The sequence below is a fragment of the Schistocerca cancellata genome, chromosome 9 (genome assembly GCF_023864275.1).
Source record: "Schistocerca cancellata isolate TAMUIC-IGC-003103 chromosome 9, iqSchCanc2.1, whole genome shotgun sequence".
Taxonomy (NCBI): Eukaryota; Metazoa; Arthropoda; class Insecta; order Orthoptera; family Acrididae; genus Schistocerca; species Schistocerca cancellata.
Genome location: NC_064634.1, coordinates 335,443,342 through 335,469,034, shown reverse-complemented (window position 1 = coordinate 335,469,034; position 25,693 = coordinate 335,443,342). Strand labels below are relative to the sequence as shown.

The 25,693-nt window shown below is 37.9% G+C and overlaps 1 protein-coding gene across 3 annotated transcripts in view; it reads right to left on the bottom strand.

Moving 5' to 3' along the window:
• The window catches only part of LOC126100100 (protein HIRA), a 258,874-nt gene that overhangs the window by 81,459 nt on the left and 151,722 nt on the right, over positions 1-25,693 (bottom strand). For all 3 annotated transcript variants that reach the window (XM_049910615.1, XM_049910614.1, XM_049910616.1), the window contains 3 exons: positions 24,921-25,214; positions 12,758-12,977; positions 2,098-2,317 (listed from right to left, as the gene is read on the bottom strand). In XM_049910615.1, coding sequence (XP_049766572.1) covers positions 2,098-2,317; positions 12,758-12,977; positions 24,921-25,214 — 734 coding nt within the window. The remainder of the gene's footprint in view (positions 1-2,097; positions 2,318-12,757; positions 12,978-24,920; positions 25,215-25,693) is intronic.

Below are 25,693 nucleotides of genomic sequence, written 5' to 3'. Positions count from 1 at the left end.
TTTGTTGTTACTTACACTGCTGCTTTCTTTGATAATGATCAACAAGAACCAAATAATAGACTGCGTATGATAGAAGGTGTTCTGAACAAGAGTTTAACGAAAATTTTTCTCTGTTTGAAAATCTTTGCAGACGCCTCTTTAGTACATTACATTCTGCACTGAAATTAGAGTCATCTTAGATTTAAAAATCTAGTCAATTGCTGTGCTTCATTTCTGACTGTATTACTATTAGGCATAAGAATAATACGAATATAAACATGACATGATATGTATATTCTTCCGCATTTGCTGTTGTCTCACTCTAGTTTTGTAGTTTATTAGGCAGACAGGATTTAAATGAGTTAGCAGCAAACACGAAAGAATACATGGCAAAATGTTTATATTCATATTATTCTCATGGTGAAGAGAATACTGCATGCGATTCACAATTCATGAAAGTTCCTATAAGGAACCATCTCTTCTCACAGGTAGAATAAAATTCAGGATGTAGAGTTGGCCATATTTTGTCAAACATCCCAAACAGTCTTGCCAGTCGGATTTTCGTAGTACATTGAAATGCTGCTACATTCGAAGATGGACAATATGGAATTTGTATTTACTTTGTTGGATAATGTATGAAACTGCAGTGGTCAAAACTCAAGTTGCAGAAAAAAGCTCATCTTCCACTTTTTTTTTTTTTTTTATGATGCAGAGGGTTTGGGGCGCCAGTATTTATCTTTGTGCCTGCAAAGCATGCCTGTGTAGTGCTACATATATCCGACGGCAGAAGTTAGTTGTGGCGGCTGCTACCAACATTTTTCAGAACTTTGGCGTACTTTGCACTCGATTCTAAGCCGCAGGCGGTTTTTTGGATTACAAAAACCGGAAAAAAAGTGCGGCTTAGAGTCGAGTAAATACGGTACATTTCTGCCCTGAAGAAGTTTTCATACTCTATATTAGCACAAAAGACTCACTTTTTCCCTCACTAGGACACATCTACACAGGAATTATGTGATCTATTGTGTTTTCAAAGCAGATAGTAGATGAATTGGAGACAGAAATCTGGTTAATGTCAGCTCATGTGGCATCAAAACACTGTAGTATTTCAAGTGCAAACTCTCTTTTACTTTAGTTAGGAGTACGATAAGTGCTTCAACAAATCTGACTTTTGCTATTTAGGGGTTTTATCACACTCTTAACAACTCTAACTTCATTATTTTTTGTTGAGTTAATGGAGAGACATAAGTCATTAATAATGGCACCTTGAACACAAAGTAAGGGAAGCAGAACAGTTGACAGCAACTGTAGCAACTTTTGACACAATTGTGCATCTTCTATGAGACCTTGGAGCTCATTTTTAGGGTTCTGTACCGTAATTGGTAGAAACAGAATTCTAAAGGAGCATTTTGTTGTCCAGCTGTCTGTTAAAACCCCCCTCCTCTCAGGAACAATTAGATGTATCATGTTGAAATTTTATGTCAAATACTAAGGTCTATGGATCCTCCTCTCCTTGACACAGCTAAAAAGAACCAACAAAACTCAAATAGACAAGCAAGCACTCACAAAGAGACTGTGCAAAATGTAACCTCAAACATGTGCAATCCAGTTGTGCAGATTAACTGAGAGTACAGTGAGTGAAAAATAAACCAACACTGAGTCTTTAACCATATGAATGTCAGACAGTCTATATTACTCCCATCAAAATAATGAGCCCTGATGTTGCTTGGATTCTGAGGAACAGTACATTGTGTGTTTTAAATAGTTTTGGTATGCAGTAAATGACTAATATTTACCCATGCACATTACAATACAATGAGTTACAGCTAGTACTTGTTACTGAATATCAAATGTTTTTTGGAATAATGAACTCCCCTTATATAGCCCCCTTTTCCTCCTGTAAAACTCTTATTTATGACGCAACTGGAATAAACATACCTAATTAGATATACGATTATTTTACATGTTTAACTAAACCATTTTTTGGGTAAAGACTTATTTCATGTTCTTCATTTAGTTATAATTTCAATTAACAAATAATATACTTAGAAAATAGTCTTAAGATTGTTCTTAGCCAATCCTCTGCATCTGTAATGAAATATTAATGTGATGCTACAGTACCTGTTTTCAAATCAAGCAGATGGAGCATAGCATCTTGGCACGCAATAGCAATAACCTGGTTATTGGCAGCTACTCCAGCTGCCGGAGAACCTAACACAGCCTCCCAGTCTGGTGGCTGTTCAGTGTCTGCTACACTGCACACACAGACCCGTGTCAGTGGACCATGTGGAGTGTTGAGAGCACCATTCGATACTTCTAATCGTTTACGCCCTCCCAACAGCTGGAAACATAATTGTTAGGTACAGTACAAATAATTAAATGGAATTAAATCTTTATCTCAGACATATGAAAATGCGAATGTATGAATGGTTGTCAATGAGAGAGAGAGATTAAATTAGCAAATTGGGTGTAGAATGAAATTTTGTTTACGATTTCAAGAGTGATGCAGTAAATTCCTTAACAAAAAGATTGAATTACAGGGAAAACTGCTTGAAACAATAAATATGCAGCATTTAAGGATAAAACACGACCCTCACTTTTTACACAGAAGTAACTCCATTCTAATTACAAACAATGATTAAATGAGTAAACTCACTATGCTGACTCACATGAAAAATACAAGTATTGTGTAATAAGGCTTTACCACATTAAGCATCACATATTTCCTGTTTTTATCAGCTAAACAGACCACAGTATCCAATTCAAAATGGTTCAAATAATGGATTTGTAGGATGTTGACTAGTGATTTTGGCAAACTGCTCACAGATCCCAATGACTCCCTCACTGCCTTACAGGGCTCATGACTTTTTCCATGTCTCACAAGTAAGTGCTATAGAGGCAGAACGTTTAGCGATAGGTGAATATGTTAGACCATATTTGATATATAGTCGCATGTTATGTTGTATTGTTAGAGGAGGCAGACAATCTAAGATAGTCATTCCCTTGACACAGTCCCTTATTTCTTAAAGTATTTCCACGAGTGCCTATTGGGAGATCACCTGTTAATACATTATTAGCAATGGTCCCCGTATTATACGTTTACCCCACACAACCACTCCTTTCAAATAAACATCTTTATGCCTCAGTTCTATGCGAAGTATTGGTGTGAAAGTACTGAGTCTTTTCTTAATTTGATGATACACCATTTGCCTTTAATCATCTGTTAATGTTATCAGATATTCCATAGGTTGCCTGTTCCCTCAGGGCAATGGCACAATAAAAATTCCTATACCTACATCCTCAGCAAAATTTTGTGTGTGTTTAAGAAACAATAAAGGTCCAAAAATAGAACTCAGTGCTACACCATGCCTAATAGCTTCAAATTCTAAGTGGTTGTTATTATTATGTGATGAATGTGGATGTAATACACACAGCTTACATTTCCTAAAGATACCACGTAAGTGCGCTCTTGACAGAAATTTTGGAATGAACCACAAATATGTTGCACTCAAGGTCAGTACACAAAGGCTTGGGCATCCGTGTTCATTATGAAGCCACCATGTAGGGGCTAAAGCTGATGAAACACTGTAATTTTGTTAATGGAGTAAGCAGTTCCTTCTGAACACTCAGTACCACTTTTGGGGGCATATTTTTGAACCAGGAACTGCATTTTTATGTCTACAAATAAATTATGTACATTATATACTGGGCCAGCAGTGTTACAACAACTACCACTATCATAACTTAGCAAAAGATTTGTCACAGAACCTGTGAAAATCCTGGTGCTGTGTAAAATCTTTAATTGGCTCTCAGGCTTCCAATCAGACCCTTGTTGACCGTCTGGTGTAGCAGTTGAAAACAGCAAAATGAAAGCTGAAGTTTTAAATTTCACATTCAAGAACTCACTCACACAGGAGAACTGTACTAACATCATTTGACCATTGGACAGACTCCAGTATGGACGAAATAGTAACAAGCAACGAGGGCATAAAGAAACAACTGAAAGCAAATAAATCACCAGGTGCAGATGACATCCCAATTTGGTTTTACAAAGAGTACTCTAATGACACTAGCCCCTTGCCTAGCTTGCTTTTATGGTGAATCTCTCACCCAGAGCAAAGTCACAAGCAATTGGAAAAAGGCACAGGTGACTCCAGAATATAAGAAGGGAAAAAGAATGGACCCACTAAATTACAGACCAATATCCCTTACTTCGATCTGCTGCAGAATTCTCAAACATATTCTCAGTTTGAGTATACTCAACTTTCTTGAGACTGAGATGCTTATGCCCACAAATCAGCATTGCTTGTGCAAAACTCAGCTTGCCCTTCTCTCACATGATATACTGCAAATTATGGATGAAGGGCAAAAGGGAGATTCCACAGTTCTTGATTTCCAGAAAGTATCTGACATCGTGTCCCATTGCAGACTGTTAATGGAAGTATGAGCATATGGAATAAGTTAACAGATATGTGAATGGTTCAAAGACTTCTTAAGTAACAGTATTCGTCAGAGACACGGGTATCGCCATGAGGGCCCCAGGGAACTGTGACAGGACCTCTGTGATTCGCTATATACATAAATGATTTGGCAGAGGGGCTGGGCAGCAATCTGCAGTTGTTTGCTGATTATGCTGTGGTGTACAATAAGGTGTCGAAGTTGAGTGATTGTGGGAAGATAAAAGATGAAAGACAGAATTTCTAGTTGGTGTGACAAATGGCAGCTAGCTCTAAATGAGGAAAAATGCATGTTAATGTGGAGGAATAGGAAGGACAAATCTATAATGTTCGGATACTGTATTAGGATCGGATACAGTACTAGGAATGTCCTGCTCGACACAGTCAGATCATTTAAATAACTGAGTGTAATGCTGCAAAGCACTATGAAATGGAATGAGCCTGTGAGAAATGTGGTAGGGAAGGCAAATAGTCGACTTTGGTTTATTGCGAGAATCTTACGAAAGGAGACCGCATACAGGATGCTGGTACGACCTATTCTTGAGCAATGCCCAAGTGTTTGGGATCCATATCAGATCGAACCAAAGGAAGACATCAAAGCAATTCAGAGGCGTGCTGCTAGATTTGTTACCAGTAGGTCCAAACAACACGCAAGTTTTACAGAGATGCATTGGGACCCCAAATGGGAATCACTGGAGGGAAGCTAACTTTTTTTTGAGAAACACTATTGATAAAATTTAGAGAACCAGCATCTGAAGCTGACTGTCAAACACTCCTGCTAGCATACGTTGCGAGTAAGGACCACGAAGGAAAGATACAAGATATCAGGGCTCACAAAGAGGCATATAGACAGCAGTTTTTCCCTCACTCTGTTTGCAAGTGGAACAGGAAAAAGAATGATTAGTAGTGGTATGGGGTATCCTCTGCCATGCACCGCATGATAGCTTGTGGAGCAGTTACATAGACGCAGACATAGAACCTCATCCAAGGTACCATCTTCCTTCTTTACAACTGAAATACGGCTGGACAAAAATGTGTTCCATTACTATATCTCATTCTTAATTTAGTGGTTGATGCTGAGGAATACTCTGTAACTTCCATCTGAAATCTCTAGTTGAGTCCCATTTTTAGGAGCATACACAGAAGTATATTTCATCACAGGCTGGCTTAGTAATGCAGGACTTTGCCCAGTTTACATGGGACACAGCAAGTACTCAAGATGTCACTCACTACTGACAATTTTACCCCAATGGCCAAGTACCTAATTTGTGCACCACACATCTTGTGGTTGGGCTTCTTATACAAGTTTTTGCAATTCTTTCAATCCAATGGTTCTGCCAACATGATACCGTTTTCTGCATGAAAACATTTCTTCTCTTTCTGTACAAAACAAACATTACAATAAAGGATTTAACTTTAGTATTGCCAGGTATTTACACCAGAGACTGTGATTCCGTTTGAAGTCAGCATCAAGTTGAGCACACAAGTAGCTTGTTGACTACTCTTTCCATGAACAGACTGACTGTTTTCTGTTTTCCTTGGGTATTCCAAACTAACTAAATTAATTGCCTCAGTAGTATTGTTAGTTAGTTTCATGAACAGATAAAAAAATGGCAGAATACAATTTATTAAACCAAAAGTTGATAACTTTGCCTCAGGTGATAATGTTCATTTTGTTCCTGCTAGAAAATGATTGAGACAACACATTGGAAGGTATGTAGATAAACTTCCCCCACACAGTTCCAATGGGCAAACACTCTTGCAAAAAATTGTTACCTGAGCTGACTCTGTGACTAGTGTTGTGAGCACCAGTACTGACTACCTGTGTTTCCTGACCTACATTGTCTCCCCACTTTCTACCAGTACAAGAATTTATGACTTGCAACTGATTAGAGGCTTCCTTGTGGTTATCATACTTATACATAGTTTTGGAGCAAGCATTGATGACCACCTACATCTCAAAATTTGTAGTTTTGGACGTATTTCATCTACTTGGTTTAATCATGTGGTAAAAAAGTACAGAAAGTAAAAATTATCATTCAGTGATAACAACAGTCAAAAACTGGAAAACTTTGGTAATTATGTTTACAGTTCCATACTATGGTATTCCAGATAAGTGTAGGAAATGTGTGGTATCCTCAAAAACTTCATTCTGTTGCTTAGTACAAACATATCACAATGAACCTAAATTTCACCAGTACTGACTGATTTTCTCATGCATACCTCGTTCTTTTCAATCTAAAGCAATGCTACTCAGCGCCTCTCTCCTAAGAGTCATCAAGCACATTTTCTCTGGTGTTTTGGCAGATATTTAAAATTTTGTTTTTGAGTTGTGTATCTGGAGCCAGCACAGCCAAATGCTGTTCATCACATCTTTCATGTGACACCCAGTTTCGATGGGAAGCATCAGTCTGTTTTCTCTTACAAACAAAATTATTTTTTAGGTGGTATTTTACGTGCCTACTGAACAGACAGGCCGAAATTAGTCTAATGCAATATTTGTTTTATTGATGTGTATTAACACGGACAGCAAAACATGAGGAATAATGAGAACTCCTGCAGTGACAGCACCTCCATGGTCTGCGCTGACCGCTATTGCCATGCAGAAACACGCTACTCATCAGTCACTGCTGGAGTACCGGTTATTCCTTATGTTCCCCTTAACACATGTCAATGATACAAATATCACTCTAGACTAATCTGATAATATTCTACTGAATGGGCATGTAAAATTCCAATTTAAAAGTCATTTTGTTTGAAACGGGAAATAAATCGATGCATTTCGTCAAAGCTGGGAATCGTGTGAAAGATGTGATGAGCAGTACTTGTTTGGGCTGACACAAGATACACATTGCAAATATCTGCTGATGAACCAGAGTAAATGCACCTAATGAGTCTTTAAGAGAGACACCTGGTATACTGGAAGTGTTTGTTTGAAACGGGAAATAAATCGATGCATTTCGTCAAAGCTGGGAATCGTGTGAAAGATGTGATGAGCAGTATTTGTTTGGGCTGACACAAGATACACATTGCAAATATCTGCTGATGAACCAGAGTAAATGCATCTAATGAGTCTTTAAGAGAGACACCTGGTATACTGGAAGTGTGTGTGAATATTTGTCCACCTATAATCAATCACATTTTTCTCAGTCTTCCAGCTTTATCACTTACTCAATAAAACAGTGCTATTCAGTTATTATTACTTCAATACATTTCCTTTTCCTTGTTTAGATTTTTCTTTTGCATCACCAATAAAGTGGTAACAAGTAAGCAAAGCATGCCTTTTCTTGTCAATAAAACACATTTTATCACACAAAATTGAAAATTTTGCAGAAATGTAAAAGGTCAGATTAGAACTTTAACACTGCATTAATGCAAAGGTTCTTAGTGATGGAAGTCAAGGCTAAAATCTGTAAGTGTGAAGCAGCGAAACTACCACATCCTTTCCAAACAAGTCATTCCATCAATAACCATTCACTTAGGGAAACTGTGATAAATGTAAATCTCAATGCTCAGAATACGAATTTGAACTCTGTTTTCCCCCTTGCTGTCTGTAAAACTGGAAAAAAAAACTGAGGAAACTAATGGAGAACACAGACAGGGTGTATACGCGGACAAGGAAAAAAAAAATTCCCGGATTTCTCCGGATTTCCCAGTTAAAAATACACTTTCTCCCGGGTGAAAACATACTTTTTCCCTGTTAACTCTTGGAACTGTATAACTTATCAGTCCTTTGAATGGTTATGTTTTATACGTGGGCATAGAATTTCCCGGCGCTTTAGAAAACGAAACACAGGGGAAAAAACACGTTTTGGAAAGATCTTTGATGAGCAGCAACATGTAAGCTGCATATTTTCATATTACAAAAATATAAATTCAAATTCCACCAAACACCGCATGTTACTTTCTGAAGCATTGAAATCGAGATTGCGATGATCTTTTGTAAGCCAGGCATAGCTCATGTCACGTGACCTCGCCAGCCGATGACAGCGGGTATTCAGAGCTGAGGAAATGTGATGTAGTCAGCCAATAGCAACATCACTGTTAAGAAGCGAGAACAGACAAACAGAAAAAGCTAATGGTTTAAATTAATATACATAGTGTTGCTACATGAAAAGCAAAGCTTTCACATATAATATTGGTTTATAAGATTAATACGCTGCAAGAGAGGCTAAGCTTTCACATATAGTGTTGGTCTTTTCTGCGCGTATTACAATGTAAGAGATATCACACAAATGTGTCAGTAAAATTTTTAATAATGATATAAATGTCTGATCTTCTAGGCTCGAAATTAATCTAAATAGCACGTCATCAAAGAGTTGATTTCTAAATGAAAGTCAAACACTCTTTGATTTAAGAAATTCATCGTACATTCTCGCACATAGTTCAACTTGGCGTAAAAGGAAATTTACTTTGATAGCAAAGCTTTTCAAACCACCACTCGGAATATTTTCCCGCGACCTACTAGAAATAGGTTTGTTTCTGCAGGAGCCCGTATGTTCGTGTGTGTAAAACTAGAAGATCTTACATTATGTCATAAAAGAAACAAGACATCAGAGGATACTCCAAGAGCATCGGAATTTTGTGACCCATACTAAAATGTGCACATTCGTATATCCAAATTCCCAGTGAAGTAGGCCACAACCTGATATTAAGTTTTTCAATGTAGTTTTCGGGATGTAAAATTTCTCGGAGTACAAGTACTATGTTATCTCATGTTTGGTTCTTTATTATGGCATAATGCCATACGTGCTAGAAGTTGAAAACATGCACTTGAAATGCAGCAAACAGTGTGTGGAATTAAACACTTTGTTTCAAATATATTGTCCGCCTCAGCGGAGAAGATTAATAAAAGAAAATTTCTTTAGCAAACTGACAAAATTAACTTCATTGTTCTGGAAGGCAATTAATGCTTGACTGTCAGAAAGGTGGAAATAAAATAAAATCTGCAACTAACAACACATTTTAGCCTTCCGTAATTATGTGAATGTATTTTAATTCACTTGATAGCCCCTGGCCACAGAAATCTATTTTGTTTTCATTTCACATGAGAGCAGTAAACAAAGAGGAAACAGCAAAATCACTAAATGTAAATACGGGTCACGTGGAGACTACCCACTTGCCCACTATAACTTAGACTGCTCTGCGCATCACCCCTGGATCTATGATATTTCCGATCCGGGGCAATACCCCGCCACTCCCTCAGGCGTTTCAGACAGGACGTCAATTAGGAAAAAATTGAATTTTCAAAAATATATTCATTTTGTTGCGCAAATCTTTCTGAAGAGTCTAATGCATAAAACATGTGTGTTCGAGGATATGTAAGACATGTTATTTGGTCTTAAGTGTGCCAAAGCGCAGCACCACACCTTTTCATAAGCATTCCCCTATCGCACGTCATAGTATTTCGCTCTGCGAAATTGAAACGTGTATTTTGTAATGGATACCGTCACACCATATTCAGGACAGTGGAAATTAAAATGTCCTGTGGTGCCTCTCATGCTTACAGTCGGCCGGTTTGACATCCTGTCCCTACACTTAAAAAAAAAAAAAAAGAACTCTTCAGAAAATTTGTACTCTTTATTCCCTATCAGCTAACAACTTGCTGCTTTGTGCAACATAAAATTAAATATAGGATACATAAAACCATTAAAGACAGGAAACAAGCAAGACAATACACATTTCTTCAATCCTTAGCTCCAAGAACTTTTTCTCTCTAATCTTGCTACAGCTTTACATGGCGTGCTTTCGTTTCTGCGAAGGAATCGGTTGCCTCATCAAAGTTCTGCAAACGTTTTGCTACATGAAAAATTGAAATGTCATTGTCTAATACTTATAGCTGTTAATACAAATAGGGCACAAGAATGGTGTTGTTTCTCGATCTTATTATGTCTATTTTGTCACTCTCTGGTAGATAAAACAAAATAGGCCTTTCTGATACTGCCACAATTTTAACACACACCAAATAAACAAGACTATTTTGGCACAAACAGTGATTTTTAACGACAGAATATAATTCACAAAGAACCAATATCAAATGCCTATTAGGCCTACTACAAGCAAAAGGTCTACTTTAGGAAATAGTTTCACACTTCATTCATACGCTCCAGATTCTCAAGCATGAGATCGAAAAGTACTAGTACGAAATTTTTATAGAAACTTAGAATCGTCATAGTGTTCCATAGTTTGTGTGATGTCCCCATTTCTCCTCCTTCCTCGTTCTAACAAAGAGTCTTGTTATCACCAATTCTGTAACTATTCCTGTCAATGTCAAAGCTTATTCGCCAGTTAACTTCACTAACTCTACCAGAATCACCAGTTTAGTTATTCTGCGATTATTCTCCGGTTAGGCATTGTTATGTGTTCATACAACGCGTTTTCCGTGCTACTTCCAGAATAGAACTCAAAGCGGCTGCTAGTTGTGGACTGTACAACTGACCCTTACTAGTATAGCGATCTGGCAAAAAATTTTCTGTCAAAATTTCATTTTCTTGGATACACCGCGAAGCTAATATGTAATCACCGACCGCAGTGGCCAAGCAGTTCTAGGCGCTTCAGTCTGGAACCGCGTGACCGCTACGGTCGCAGTTTCGAATCCTGCCTCGGGCATGGATGTGTATGTGATGTTCTTAGGTTAGCTAGGTTTAAGTAGTTCTAAGTTCTAGGGGACTGATGACCTCAGATGTTAAGTCCCATAGTGCTCAGAGCCATTTTAATACGTAATCTATCTTACCTGTTATTCATTTTTTTCCACTCCAGTAGTCTGAATCTATGGATTTTGCTAGTAATTATAACAACATTCATCATTCGCAAACCCAATCAACCACACAATCAGACAGCGGTTGGCATTCACCCATTCGGCCTTACTCCGCTCATGAAAGTTTGTTTCTGACAGAGACATCATGAACGCTATGCACGTATTCACAAATCAACTTACGATTCATTCAGAAATCAACTTAGAATGTGTTCGAAAATGTTCAAAAACCAACAGGGATGCGTTTCAAAGTCATATTAATAATCGATAGACTAACGTGCGCTAGATGCTACGCGCTTTGTGTAACAAAAAAGGTTTTTTTTCCTCAAGATTATGTATTTGCCCCCCTCCCAGATCTGGGCCTGCTGCGCATGCATGAATCTGGCAGCTTGGGCGCTCTAGCAAAATTTTTCCCGGTAACATCTAGCTGCTTGCTGCAACTGCTTACACAGCCAACAGCCACATTTCTGTAGCCAGAAGTGGGAGAAGCTACTACTCAACTGTGCATACGCATGATCCTGCTTGTAACTGCTAAAACGAATCTAATGTGAGCAGTTGTGACGTCACGCTCATCGGAGGCAATTTGTTGTTACGAAGCATTGCATAGTCTTCCTAAAGCCTTTGACATATTTTCCTGTTGGCAGACGCTTGTATGAGCACTTGTTTTGTAGTTGTATATGGCGCATTCCTTTGCAGTTTTAAGTTTTATTTTCGTTTTTTCCCTCGTTCATGTTTTATTGCTGCAGTATTATTCTGCAGTAGCAGGATACAGTAATATCCTTTGTTAGAGTATCGGTTCTTACCAGTCAAAATTACGAAAATTCAACTGAGAACAAGAACAATGAAAAATTCCCGGGTTTTTCCCGGATCTCCCAGTTGTACCGGGTCGTATACACCCTGACAGATGGAGTTATTGTGTTCAGTTCAATTTTTTAAGACAATAACGTTTTACTGTAAAAAGCACCTTAACATCGCTCTAATAATAACATGCTATAGGGCAGCATACTGTGTCACATTGTAGTGCCAAATGGAATCCCTTGCTGATATATCAACTTGCTTAAAGCAATCACAATTTTTTCCAGGGCAGATTTGACGTATACAATATCCTTGGCGATTTTTTTGCATTTAACCTGTATAAAGGTCCACGTTTTCAACATTATCTACAACTGTCTTCAAGAGAAAAGCAACTATTTGGTATCAGTTGCTTTCCTAATGAAGATACTGATGAATATTGTCAAAAGTCTGAATTTTATAAAAATTTTACATGCACAGTTCACTGAAAACATTTTATAGAATTTGCTTCTGCCCTCAGTTTCTACATGCCCCAATACAAAGAAGAAAGACATGTCCAGGTTTTGCAAAGGTATTGGACAATATTTTTCCTGTTGCCTATAGTTTCTGAATTGTTAAGATCGCTTAAAGAATTAAAAGTTAACTAAATTTGTACATAGATGAAGTCTCATTTGATCTCGGTGTTTCAGGATGGAATTTTACTAATAATGACGAGAATTCTTTAATCAATATCTTCATTTACAACTTAGAACTATTTTTAAATCAGTGAACAACTCACTGGTACAGATGCCGACTTTGATAGCCGAAGAACAGGCAGAGAAAGAGCTGGATGCTCAGAGGCTGCAGGGGCAGGAGGTGGCACTGGTTGTGGTGCTGGTTTGCTATCAGCTGGTGGTAACAGCCGCATCCGCTTCCCCTTCCCTCCCAATGGCTCCCTATCCAGCCGTCTCTTTGCTGCAACTGGTGCACTGCGTTCTACTTTCTGCAGCTCCAGTTTCCTGTAAAATAGAAACACAATATATCTGTTATGCAATTTATCTATGACACTGAAATCAACCTCACATACTGCTGATTTAATTAGTTTGCGATCTAACACAGTGTATGTCTTTATATCAGGGATTTACTAGGAAACAGCCATAAGTGAAATGCAATAACTGAATTATGTAGGATTAAAAGTCCAAATTCTTTGTTACTAACTACAAGGAATATGCATTCCTTGCTCTAGTTCTAGCCCTCACTAAGCCTTACAAAGTGAACGTGAAAGACTCTGTCTGTTTTGTACGAAATACTGTCAGAGGAAAAAGATCACTTCATTTGTGTCTGTAAACAGTTATCTCATCAATGTTGTACTTTATACTATTATGTAACATTCCAGAGTCCATGAGCAACATGATAATTTTTATGCTATGGTGTCATTTTGTATTTAATAATTACTATGATCCAGAGACAAGAGTAGTACTGTGTTATATTAAGCAACAGTGGTGCTCTACTTTGTAACAAGCAAATAACAGAACTAAAATTTATAGTTACAAAGAATTCATTAAAATGCGGCTAAACAAATGCAGACAGCAATAAAAATGCCCTACTGTCAAATAAAGCAAGATCAGATTTCTCAGACACAATTAAACTTTTAAGGTCATTCACCACAAACCCATCATTTTGGACTAAGTGCCTTTTCTCATTATGTGCATAATTTTGTATTTTGTAGTGAGACAAGCCATCAGTGCATTTCTCACAAATTTTCCTACCAGTGATTGATGACCAAGGCACGTTCTAGAGCAAAATTTAATAAAAGATGTTAATGGATCTATTTACTTATCACATTACATGTTGTTGTTGTGAAATGCAATCATATACTTGTGTGTTTAGAATAGATTGTTTCACACAAACACGTCACACATTAGGGTGAGACATACATGACAATTGTCAATGGTCGCATGTTAAATGTCAGAATTACATTATAATGAACTAACATACAATTCTGGGTAAAACTGAGTCATCATCATATTTTCCTAAGGATAATAACTCATACACAGAGAGGAAAACTTGAACTGATCTAATGCAAGGAGAGTGATGTACATGGCTTGAGTCAATACAACAGATTATTATATTAAGTACACAACTAATTACTTTTTTTTAAAACAATGACGGTGTTATCTACATGCAAATAATAGCAACCATTTTGAATGTCCGATGTCCGAACCAAGAAGACAAGATCAACTTTATATCATGAAATCTAACATCTCATTTTGGTGAGTGTAGCTGTCAGGCCTGTGAAGACGCTGAAATAAGCAGTGACTGTGAATTAAATAAATAAAAATGAAGACATTAAATTAACTGAAAGAAGAATAAATTAGCTTTTAATGAGAATTTTGCACACTAGATCTGTCAGAGAGTACAACAGCATGTAAAGTAAATGTTAAGCTGAGATACTGTGAGCAACACACAAATTTGAAGCCACATCAAATATTTGAAGGTTGGCAAATCAATAAATTAGAAAAGAAAGTCAAAAGAAGGGACTGATGTTGCTGGTTGCTCAGGGAGACCATACACAGCTAACCAATTTATCAACAGCAGAAAGGAGCAGCTTTAATTGTGCCTACAAATGTGAACTGACATTTTCTGGTGCAGAAGGGTGATACATGGAACAACATCAGCAGCATGTCATTCGGGAATGATTCATACTATCCTTGTGCCAGGAGAAGTTGCAGCAGCTTGTGGGAATATCACCTGGTGCCAATACCACAGCTTTAGCTGCCAACATTGGACCACTCATCTTACTAACAATGAGATGGTCGATGTTTGCTACTAGAACTTGGACTACTTGTGTTGCACGTGCACACCTTGGACTTACCTTTTCCTATGCCCTTGCCCCTCTGATATTGGACATCTCACGGCGAGACTACAATATGACTAGCCAATCTGGGTAACCATAGGCTCATTTAGTTCCAGTTTTCCATTTTAAGAAACAGGACTTAGGGTACATTTACCGTATTTACTTGAATCTAAGCCACACTTTTTTTACAGGTTTTGTAATCCAAAAAACCGCCTGCAGCTTAGGATCGAGTGCAAAGTAAGCGGAAGTTCTAATAAATTTTGGTAGATTTCGCCACAACTAACTTCTGCCGTCGAATATATGTAGTGCTACACAGGCATGCTTTGCAGGCACAAAGATAAACACTGGAACCAAAACCTCTGCGTCAGTAAATAAAGTAAAAGAAAAGGTAGAAGAATGTAAACATTATGCCATGTATTCTTTCTGTTTGCTGCTATCTCATTTAAATCCTGTGCGCCTAATAAACTACGAAGCTAGAGTGAGACAAAAGCAAACACGGAAGGATATACATATCATGTCATGTTTATATTCGTATTATTCTTATGCTGAACAGTGATACAGTCAGAAATGAAGCTTGGCAACTGACTAGATTTTTAAATCTAAGATTACTCTAATTTCTGTGCAGAATGTAATGTACTAAAGAGGCGTCTGAAAAGATTTTCAAATGGAGAAAAATTTTCGCTAAACTCTCGAACAGAACATCTTCTATCATACACAGTCTATTATTTGGTTCTTGTTGATCTTTATCAAAGAAAGCAGCAGCGTAAGTAACAACAAATAGTAGTCTCTTGCCATTGTTTCACTTATGAGAAAATTCTTCTCTTTTTTTTTTATTGTAAGCCACAGTAGCGCGCATAAAAGAGAGTCATGCCGCGAGCGGCGACAGGTCGTAAACACTCATTATCAGAATGCGACAAACAATGCATGACACAGTACAATACTGCATTTTCAGCTTAGAGTGACGTAAACACCTATAACAAAGAGAACGGCACTTGTCAGATCAAAGCATAATAAGCAATCGATTCAAACCAGACGGAGCATGTGAAAAAGGAAGGGTACCCTTATAAATATGGACGGAACGCCTGACACACAACAATGGCTACTTGGTAAAGCTTAACTGTTAAGCTGACGACTCGAACCAAACTACTGTAGCTGTATCTTCACCCATTCAACCGAAATTGTGTCTCATGTTAAAACGGACCAACTTTGTTTCGATTTGGAGGTGTGGTCTAAAACTTTTCTCCCCCCTTGAATATCGAGCCTCAGGTGCGGTTTAGATTCGGGAAATTTTCGTTTTTCCTTCATTTCGAGTCTCATTTTTCAGGTGCAGCTTAGATTCGAGTAAATACGGTATATTGAAGTTGTGGTGAATGACAAGAGTGACAGTACTAGTATAGTGGCAAAAGTGTAGACAGCATTAGCATAGCATTTATATTGTAACATCACTCTGAGTCACGCTTAGATATTAATCCCTGCTTGAGTTTTCTTTATTAGTATCAAGTATGGACATCCCAAGATTTACTGGTGAAACAGAGAGACAAAATGGAATGAAGTGACAAACTGAAAATAAATTGTGTGTGAAAAAGTTTATTTTCACAGTAATAATTGTAATAAGCAACACTGAATTCTGACAAAGATAGTCAGTCCTGAATAAATTGTAAATATATGCAAATGTTCAATTTGGCCTCCGAGGGAAAGTTTTCTTATGTCTTACAGTCATTGGTTGTAAATTTGTTTTCTCAGAGACAATGTAGTCCAAATGTCTGAGTTGTTAATGTATAAATGTGTGTGTGAATTTTTCTAAATGTGATGAAGGACATTGTCCAATAGTTTAATTTCCTTTTAATAAGCCTATTTCTTGTTTTATGACATGGTCAGTATCCTTGAAGATCTCTTCACAATGGTTCTGTGGAATCAAAAATAATCTAATTGTATCCTGAATCAAGAAGATGCAGTCGTATTGGGGTCCCAATGAACTTCAAAACAATACTTTACACTTACTCTCACAGCAAGAGATAATTAAAGATACACTAACAATTTTCTAAAGTCCAGGAAAAGTTTTCAGATGAAACTGATGAGTTGTTAATGAGAAATTGTTTCTGGAGTTGCACTGATTAATTTGGATGGGGAAGTGACTTATTTTGTCAAACAAAAATTTCCAAAGTCTTGAGTCTTCTATTAACACACCTCATTTGACAATTGGATCCAAGAAAATTACCACAGATAAAAGACATTGGTGGATTTGAGTACCTGCAGAGTACTCTTAATTTGGTATCTGCATGAAAGATATAGTCATTTCATATAAATTAGTGAATACATTAAAATTTAATTATTTTAAAAATCTGAATAAATGAGTTGAAACTACAATGAGAACTATGTCAGAGTCACACATTACAGGACATGTCCTATAATCCTACAAAGTATTAATGGTTTAGCCACATTTGATATTTTCAGATTAAATCTAAGGGGAAGAGATGATTCATTTATTTATTATTTACACATCAAGTTCCATGGGAGCAAATCTCCAAGGTCATGCAACGTGTCACTACATGAAATTACAACATAAAAGTAATAACAGATAAAAATAAAATGTTTATGAAACCGAAAAAAGTGAATCCATAAGTTTAAGTAAACACAGTCAACAATAAAACAAGAATCAGCTTAATTTTTCAAGGAACTCCTCGACAGAGTATATTCTAGTGCTGATGGACTGTTGGTCTCAGTACTGTATGTAGTATTTTACCTGATAAAAATCCCTAATTACAACTGAGGCCACACAGGCTCTTGTTAAAATGGTGTCCAGTTTGTTAGCAATTCATTCGAAAAATTTGTAGTGTGGGAAAGACTGAAGCACATGTTCATTTCAAAAATTCATCTATAGCCAAACATGGCAGAGTTGAGATGCCTATGTCGCACTTGTTGCTTGGACAAACATATTTGAGGGCTCAGACTGTATCTGAATTTTGGAAGATCTTGAACAAGCTTCTTCATTTGAGTACAAGATTAGCACCTGAAAGTTTATGGGTGAGTATTGATAAGATTCTGAAAATGGCCAGATGACACAGAAAGATGGAGGAACAATAGTATTTAAAGCAACTTTTAATACAGGATCTTGGAAGAATCTCGGATTTCTGATTTTAAAAAGAAAGAAAGAAAACACTAAGTATTTTCATATGTTTGATGGATACTATCGTATTTATGTCTGACCTCAAACAAAAGTAGTTTTTTTAGTGGACCCTTCCACTGGGCATGATAAAGAACTTATAAATTAGATCAGATAAAGCATTTCACCACGTAGCCCTAGATTTACATTTTATTCCTTTGTTAAGCTGTTTATGTAATGGAGTAGTGGTAACTGTAAGGGGTAGGAAATTAATATTACTGTGATTACTAAGTACGCCATGACAGTAAAAACATTTGCACAGTGTTACAAAATCTATGGAAGGACCTAAGGGCAGCAAAAGTTTATTTTTTATTTTTATATGACCAGTACTGACAGAGGACACTATTATTCTAATGGGTTCAAGATTTATTTGTACTTTGTCTCTCTCGTTGAGCACACAGTATTAATGGTTAAGCAACTACCAGGCATACAATAGAAAATATTTCAGAAAACATGGGAGTTTAGTGACGAATCTTCGTAACAGTTTTTTTGAAAACACATTTCTTAAGTAATTTTCTAAGTCAATTATCAAATAAGAACTGACACATTAAATCTTTTCAGCAAAATGATACTTTTTGCAATGCTTTGTATATGGTCTTAGATTGTCTGTCATGGGTATCCATTATTACATTAATTTTATTTGTCTAAAACGCTTACAAATATACAGATAAAATATTAAGTTATGTTAAGTTTCTAATATTAATCATTACTGCACACAGAATTCGTAAATTATTAGCAGTAACAGAAATATACTTACAATAAATTAGTGGTGTGGGTTTTATTCGCATTTTTGGCGTTGTTCTCCATAATTTCTTAGGCTCTACACATACTCTTCCATTTTCTCATTTCTTCTATCTCTCTCCTTCCACTACACATGCATACACAGGCATTGCACCATCCTCCCTAGCTTCCGCATTCCGTACAAAAACATTCACATTATTGAAGTCAGAACTGTTCAATATGATCATCACCAGACATATCTTACTGTTGGTACTTTTATTTTGTCTTTTCACTCTTTTTCAGAAGTGAGTCACCAGAATTTGTTATTCATGTTAGCGGAACAGTTATCCACACACCATATAGATCGTATAAGACACTACAACATGCTTACGGACATGATGTGGAAACATACTTAACTGCTTTTTCAAATTATGAAGGGTGGGTGAAAATACATGAAAATTCAAGGGTAAGACGAAGTTAGTCTTCTTTCCTTAATGCAGAATGTTTAGATTTATAGGACAAACTGTACTTGATGTCTCTGTTTGAAAATGTGCTATTATTTTCTATTCTATATGGATTGTGACATTGGGCGACACAGGAAAGGGGGGTCTAAGTTGGACAGTTGAGAGTATGGTTAGGGAATGATAAAAAGCAGAGATACAGGGAGGAGCCAAAACATTATGATACCTTTTAACAGTATTTTGCTTCACCTATGTAAACAATGCAGCAAATGGGTTTTTTGCACAAGTCATTCAATTCCTATAAAAAACAAGCCAGTAGTTTGTGAGCATGGAGGTGGCACCAAGTAGCTTCTATATGATTCCGATCAGATGAATTTGGTTGACCACACATCAACGTGCATTGACTTATAACTGGTATTTGTACTATGTTGTAACATTATTTAATTTTAAATGTCTATGTCTTATACAACCTGCATGGTCTGTGAATAACTACCCACTGTAACACGATTCTGGGCCTGTGACATGGACAGTTATTCTGGTGGAAGTTGTCATCACCACCACTGTATCAGTGTGGGAACATGTAGCGGCCATCTGCTACGGAACCCCATGATCAACAATGTGTGTTGAACAGTCTGCTCTGAAACACTTTCAACTGCACCAGCACTGAACTCTGTCATCATATCTGCCACAGATCGCCACCTATCCTGTTTTACAGACCAGGCAAGCTTTTGACCTCCAAATTCTGTATGACGTGTCACAATACAATGCCTTGTCACCTACTCTTGTTCCGTATCTTGCTTCCATTTCTGACATGCTCATTTCTAGGCACCATGCAATAACAATCTGCTCTCTATCAGCCATATGTCAGTGGATATCCCTATTGGAAGCCTGTACTGTGATTAGAATGTGTTAACATTCATCTCTGCCCCATTAATATACTTTCCTTTCCAACATTATGTGTGTGCAATGCCACCAGCAGACATTCAGTCTCATGGTGGACACAGGTCATAAAATGTTGGCTCAGCAGTGCGTATTTGAAAGTGTTACTGGACTCAAACAGAAATTAAAAAATATTTTTATGAAAGAATATGTTTTTAAAGTGATATTCCTGGCTGGTGAGATGCAAGAAAGAGGCATAAAATGTAACAGATGTGTTGTTGTCACCTTTACCTTCAGTCTGAAGATGCTAATAACAAAACTCATCTGCTGCTCATAATGCCTCATTTTCTAATGTAATTCCCTCAGCATACCGATCTATTTTGACCAAATTTCATTACCCTTGTTTTAGTTTTATTAATGTTCATTATTAACGGATAGGTCAAAGTTAGATATTGTGGGAGTTAGTGAAGTTCAGTGGCAGGAGGAACAGGACATCTGGTCAGGTGAATAAGGGTTATAAATGCAAAATCAGAGGGGGTAATGCAGAGTAGGTTTAAAAAATAGGAATGTGGATAAGCTGCTATGAGCAACATAATGAACGCATTATTGTAACTAAGGTAGACATGAAGCCCACACCCACCACAGTAGGACAAGTTTACTTGACAACTAGCTCTGCAGATGATGAGGAGATTGAAGAAATGTATGATGAGACAAAAGAAATTATTCAGACAGTTAAGGGAGATAAAAAGTTGATAATAATAATAATAATAATAGGATACTGCAATTTGATAGTAGGAAAAGGAAGAGAAGGAAAAATAATAGGAGAATATGGACCACGGGAAAGGAATGAAAGAGGAAGCCACCTGGTAGAATTTTGCACAGAGCATAATTTAATCATAGCTAACACTTGGCTTGGGAATCATGAAAGAAGGATCTATACGCAGAAGAGACCTGGAGACACCAGAAGGTTTCAGACTGATTATGTGATGGTAACACAGAGATTTCAGAAACAAGGTTTTAAATTGTAAGACACTTTGAGGGGCAGATGTGGCCTCTGGGCACAATTTATTGGTGATGAATTGTAGTTTAAAACTGAAGAAACTGCAAAAAGATAGGAATATATAGAAAGAACCTGAGATTGTAAAGAGTTTCAGAGGAAGCATTAGAGAATGATTGACAAGATGGGGGGAAAGGAATAGAATAGAATAGAATATAATAGAAAAAGAATGGATAGCTTTGAGAGATGAAATAATGAAAGCAGGATCAAGTAGGTAAAAAGACAAGTGCTAGCAGAAATCCTTGGGTTAAACGAGAGATATTGAATTTACTTGATGAATGGAGACAATATAAAAATGCAGTACATGAAGCAGGCAAAAGAGAATACAAATGTCTACTAATACTGCAATTTGATAGTAGGAAAAGGAAGAGAAGGAAAAATAATAGGAGAATATGGACCACGGGAAAGGAATGAAAGAGGAAGCCACCTGGTAGAATTTTGCACAGAGCATAATTTAATCATAGCTAACACTTGGTTTGGGAATCATGAAAGAAGGATCTATATGCAGAAGAGACCTGGAGACACCAGAAGGTTTCAGACTGATTATGTGATGGTAACACAGAGATTTCAGAAACAAGGTTTTAAATTGTAAGACACTTTGAGGGGCAGATGTGGCCTCTGGGCACAATTTATTGGTGATGAATTGTAGTTTAAAACTGAAGGAACTGCAAAAAGACAGGAATATATAGAAAGAACCTGAGATTGTAAAGAGTTTCAGAGGAAGCATTAGAGAATGATTGACAAGATGGGGGGAAAGGAATAGAATAGAGAATAGAATAGAATAGAATAGAAAAAGAATGGATAGCTCTGAGAGATGAAATAATGAAAGCAGGATCAAGTAGGTAAAAAGACAAGTGCTAGCAGAAATCCTTGGGTTAAACGAGAGATACTGAATTTACTTGATGAATGGAGACAATATAAAAATGCAGTACATGAAGCAGGCAAAAGAGAATACAAATGTCTAAAAACTGAGATTGACAGGAAATGCAAAATGGCTAAGCAGGAACTTTTGCAGGAAAGGGAACCACCTGAGTTACTATCAAGACATCAGATGGAAAACCAGACCTAAGCAAAGATGGGAAAACAGAAAGGTGGAAGGAGTATATAGAGAGTCAATGCACAGGAGATACACTTGAGGGTAACATTTTGGAAATGGAAGAGGATGCTGATGAAGATGAGAAGGAAGATATAATACTGCGTGAAGAATTTGACAGAGTACTGGAAGTCCTAAGTTGAAACAAGGCCCTGAGAGTAGACAACATTCTGTTAGAACTACTGAAAACCCAGGGAGAGCCAGCCATGACTAACCTCTTCCACCTGGAGAGCAAGATGTATGAGACAAGCACAATACTCTCAGACTTCCAGAAGAATATAATATTTCTAATTCCAAAGAAAGCAGGTGCTGACAGGTGAGAAACTATCAGTTTAATAAGTCACGGCTGCAAAATACTAACATGAATTATTTATAGAAGATTGGAAAAAGTGGTAGAAGCTGAACTAGGGGAAGTTCAGTTCTGATTCCATAGAAATGTAGGAAGATGTGAGGCAATACTGATCTTACAACTTCTCATAGAAGACAGGTTAAGGAAAGACAAACCTACATTTATAGCATCTGTAGAGTTAGAGAAAGATTTTGGCGATTTTGACTGGAATACTCTCTTTCAAACTCTTAAGAGGGCAGGCATAAAATGCAGGGAGCAGAAGGCTCTTTACAATTTGTACAGAAGCAGTTACAAGTGGAATGTGTGTGTGATAAAGTACGATATTTTGCTGTCTCAACTCTTCACTTGAGGTTTACATGGCATTTACAGAGAGTAAGGCAGCATGAGCATACCATAATAGTGATACAGTCATTTCGTTGCCCTATGATATGGTGTGTGATCAACTCGGGCAGCCAGTACAGGTGCACACCTGCATGGCACGGACAATGTGAGGTTATCAATCAGCTCTTGAGGGATATTTGACCATTCTTCCATGAGTGCAATATCCAGCTCTGCAACCGTTTTGGGAAGTGCTGATGTGGCTGCAATGTGCCTGCCAAATGCATCCTAGACATGCTCAATTGTGCTGAAATCCACTGAAAAAGCTAGCCACTCCATTTGTTCAATTCCCTCAGCTTCAAGCACATTGTCCACCAGTGCAGCTCTGTACGAAGTGTGTTATCATCCACCAAAAGGAACCCATCTCCCATGGCACCTGTGTAGGGCACAACAGCAGGTCGAAGGATCTCGTATCTATACCTCTGAGCAGTCAAAGCACCATTCTGAACAGCATAGAGGTCTGTACGTCCGCCAATACAGACTCCTGCCCACACTATTCGTCAACCACCATGATATGGTGATGTTTCCTGCACGGAAGCAGGATTGTTCTGAATTCCACATTCTCTCCAGCTAAGGGAACGGCGTTGTCCGGCTGAACACAAAATCTTAGACTCATCTGTGAAAAATAAGACTCCAATCCTGATGTTCCTTCACCCAGTTTCTGTGGGCTAACTGGTGTCATGGTTTTAATGGGACACACACCATAGGCCTCCATGCGTACAGGCCACATTCCTGAAGGCGATTTCGTCTTGTTGCTGCCTGGAGGGTGCATTGCAGCTGAGGTGCATTCAGCCTCCTGTCTCGACGAGCTGTTAACCAGAGATAATGGTCATCTCTTGTTGATGTTACCCACAGATGACCTTGGCCTTGCCTTCTTTTAACGGTTACTGTTGTCTGAAATTGTGTCCAGGTCCTAGATATTACACTCTGGGACACTCAAATGCCTGCAGCCACCTCTCCCTGTGTCTGTCCCACGTCCATCCGTCCTATGGCTCTCCCTGAATCCAACTACTTGTGTAATTCGTTTGGTAGAGTAAACACAAGTCAACACCAAACCCATCTGCAGTAGCTTTCCGTTATTACCACTATCTCAGTGATCGTAATATTGTTGAAAGAGATTTTCCCTCTGCAGCGGAGTGTTTGCTAATATGAAACTTCCTGGCAGATTAAAACTGTGTGCAAGACTGAGACTCGAACTCGGGAATTTTGCCTTTCGTGGCAAGTGCTCTACCATCTGAGCTACCCAAGCACGATTCATGCCCCATCCTCACAGCTTCAGTTCTGCCAGTATCTCGTCTCCTACCTCCCAAACTTCACAGAAGCTCTCCTGCGAACCTTGCAGAGTTAGCACTCCAGGAATGCTTCTGTAGTTCAGAGGTAGAGCACTTGCCTGTGAAAGGCAAATGACCCAAGTTCGAGTCTCAGTCCAGCACACAGTTTTAATCTGCCAGAAAATTTTGTAATGTTGTTGTCTCCACCCCGTGGAACCGACAGAAAGATGTTGAACCATTTTAGTTCATTCTGCCAATGACAATACTTCAGAACCCAGACATCTCAACTGATTCCCTAATTGTTTTGACCAGTGTATTTGAAGGAGTGAGTCACGTATGTAAGTGAATATAGTGCTACAGAAGAATGCCGAAGGTTAGATGCTTCGATCATTTGCTAATGGTCATGCATGCATGATGTGTGCTTTCTTGTCAGGATATGAGATGTTTCCTTTGCTGAAAAAGGCTTTGTCCAAAAGCTATTAATGTGTAACAGGGTTTTCATTGTGTCTGCCTGCAGCTCAACAGGTCATCTTTATGGTAAGTAGCAGTCTATCATTTTCCTAATATTACTGATATTCCAACCTAGAGTTGCCATTGCTTAACACATAAGTTGCAAAGTGATAACCAAGAACCATCTGCAAATTTTCTAAGATAGCTTGGATACAATTACAGTGAAGAAGAAAGAAAGGAGTACACATAACTTGCTGGAGATATATTTTCATTTATTAACTTACGTTTCTGCATTGCTTGTTGAGCGATGCTTGTTGTCAGTTACTCCGATAACTACTTGGGTTCCAGCTAGGCTATTATTTGCCTGAACACCTTTGACAGGTGTACTTCCAGCAGGGCTTGGTGTGCCATCACAAGATTTGCTGGAACCAGGAGTTCCTCCACTGCTACTAACATTTGGCCGTACCACATCATCCCGTTTTTCAATCATAATACGACTTTTGGTCTCAGAGGAACTGCTAAATGTTGGCTGGTGTGCACTACCAGTAATTGCCAACCCAAATGGACGAGGTCCATCCCTGTGAGGAAAATACAAAAAAATTATTTTAATAACAATATCACTGAAAAATCGAAAGTAAATCATTGTGATAATATAACAAATGATTACTCAATGGTACTACTACTAGCAGCAGCAGCAGCACCACCACATGTATCAATGGCAACAAGAAAACTGACATACATATTTCTACATCTACATCTACATCCACATCCATACTTCACAAGCCACCTGATGGTGTGTGCCAGAGGGTACCTTGAGTACCTCTATCGATTCTCACTTCTATTCCAGTCTCGTGTTGTTCGTGGAAAGCAAGATTGTCGGTATGCCTCTGTGTGGGCTCTAATCTCTCTCATTTTATCCTCATGGTCTCTTCACGAGATATATGTAGGAGGGAGCAATATACTGCTTGACTCCTCAGTGAAAGTATGTTCTCGAAATTTCAATAAAAGACCGTACCGAGCTACTTAGCGTCTCTCTTGCAGAGTCTTCCACTGGAGT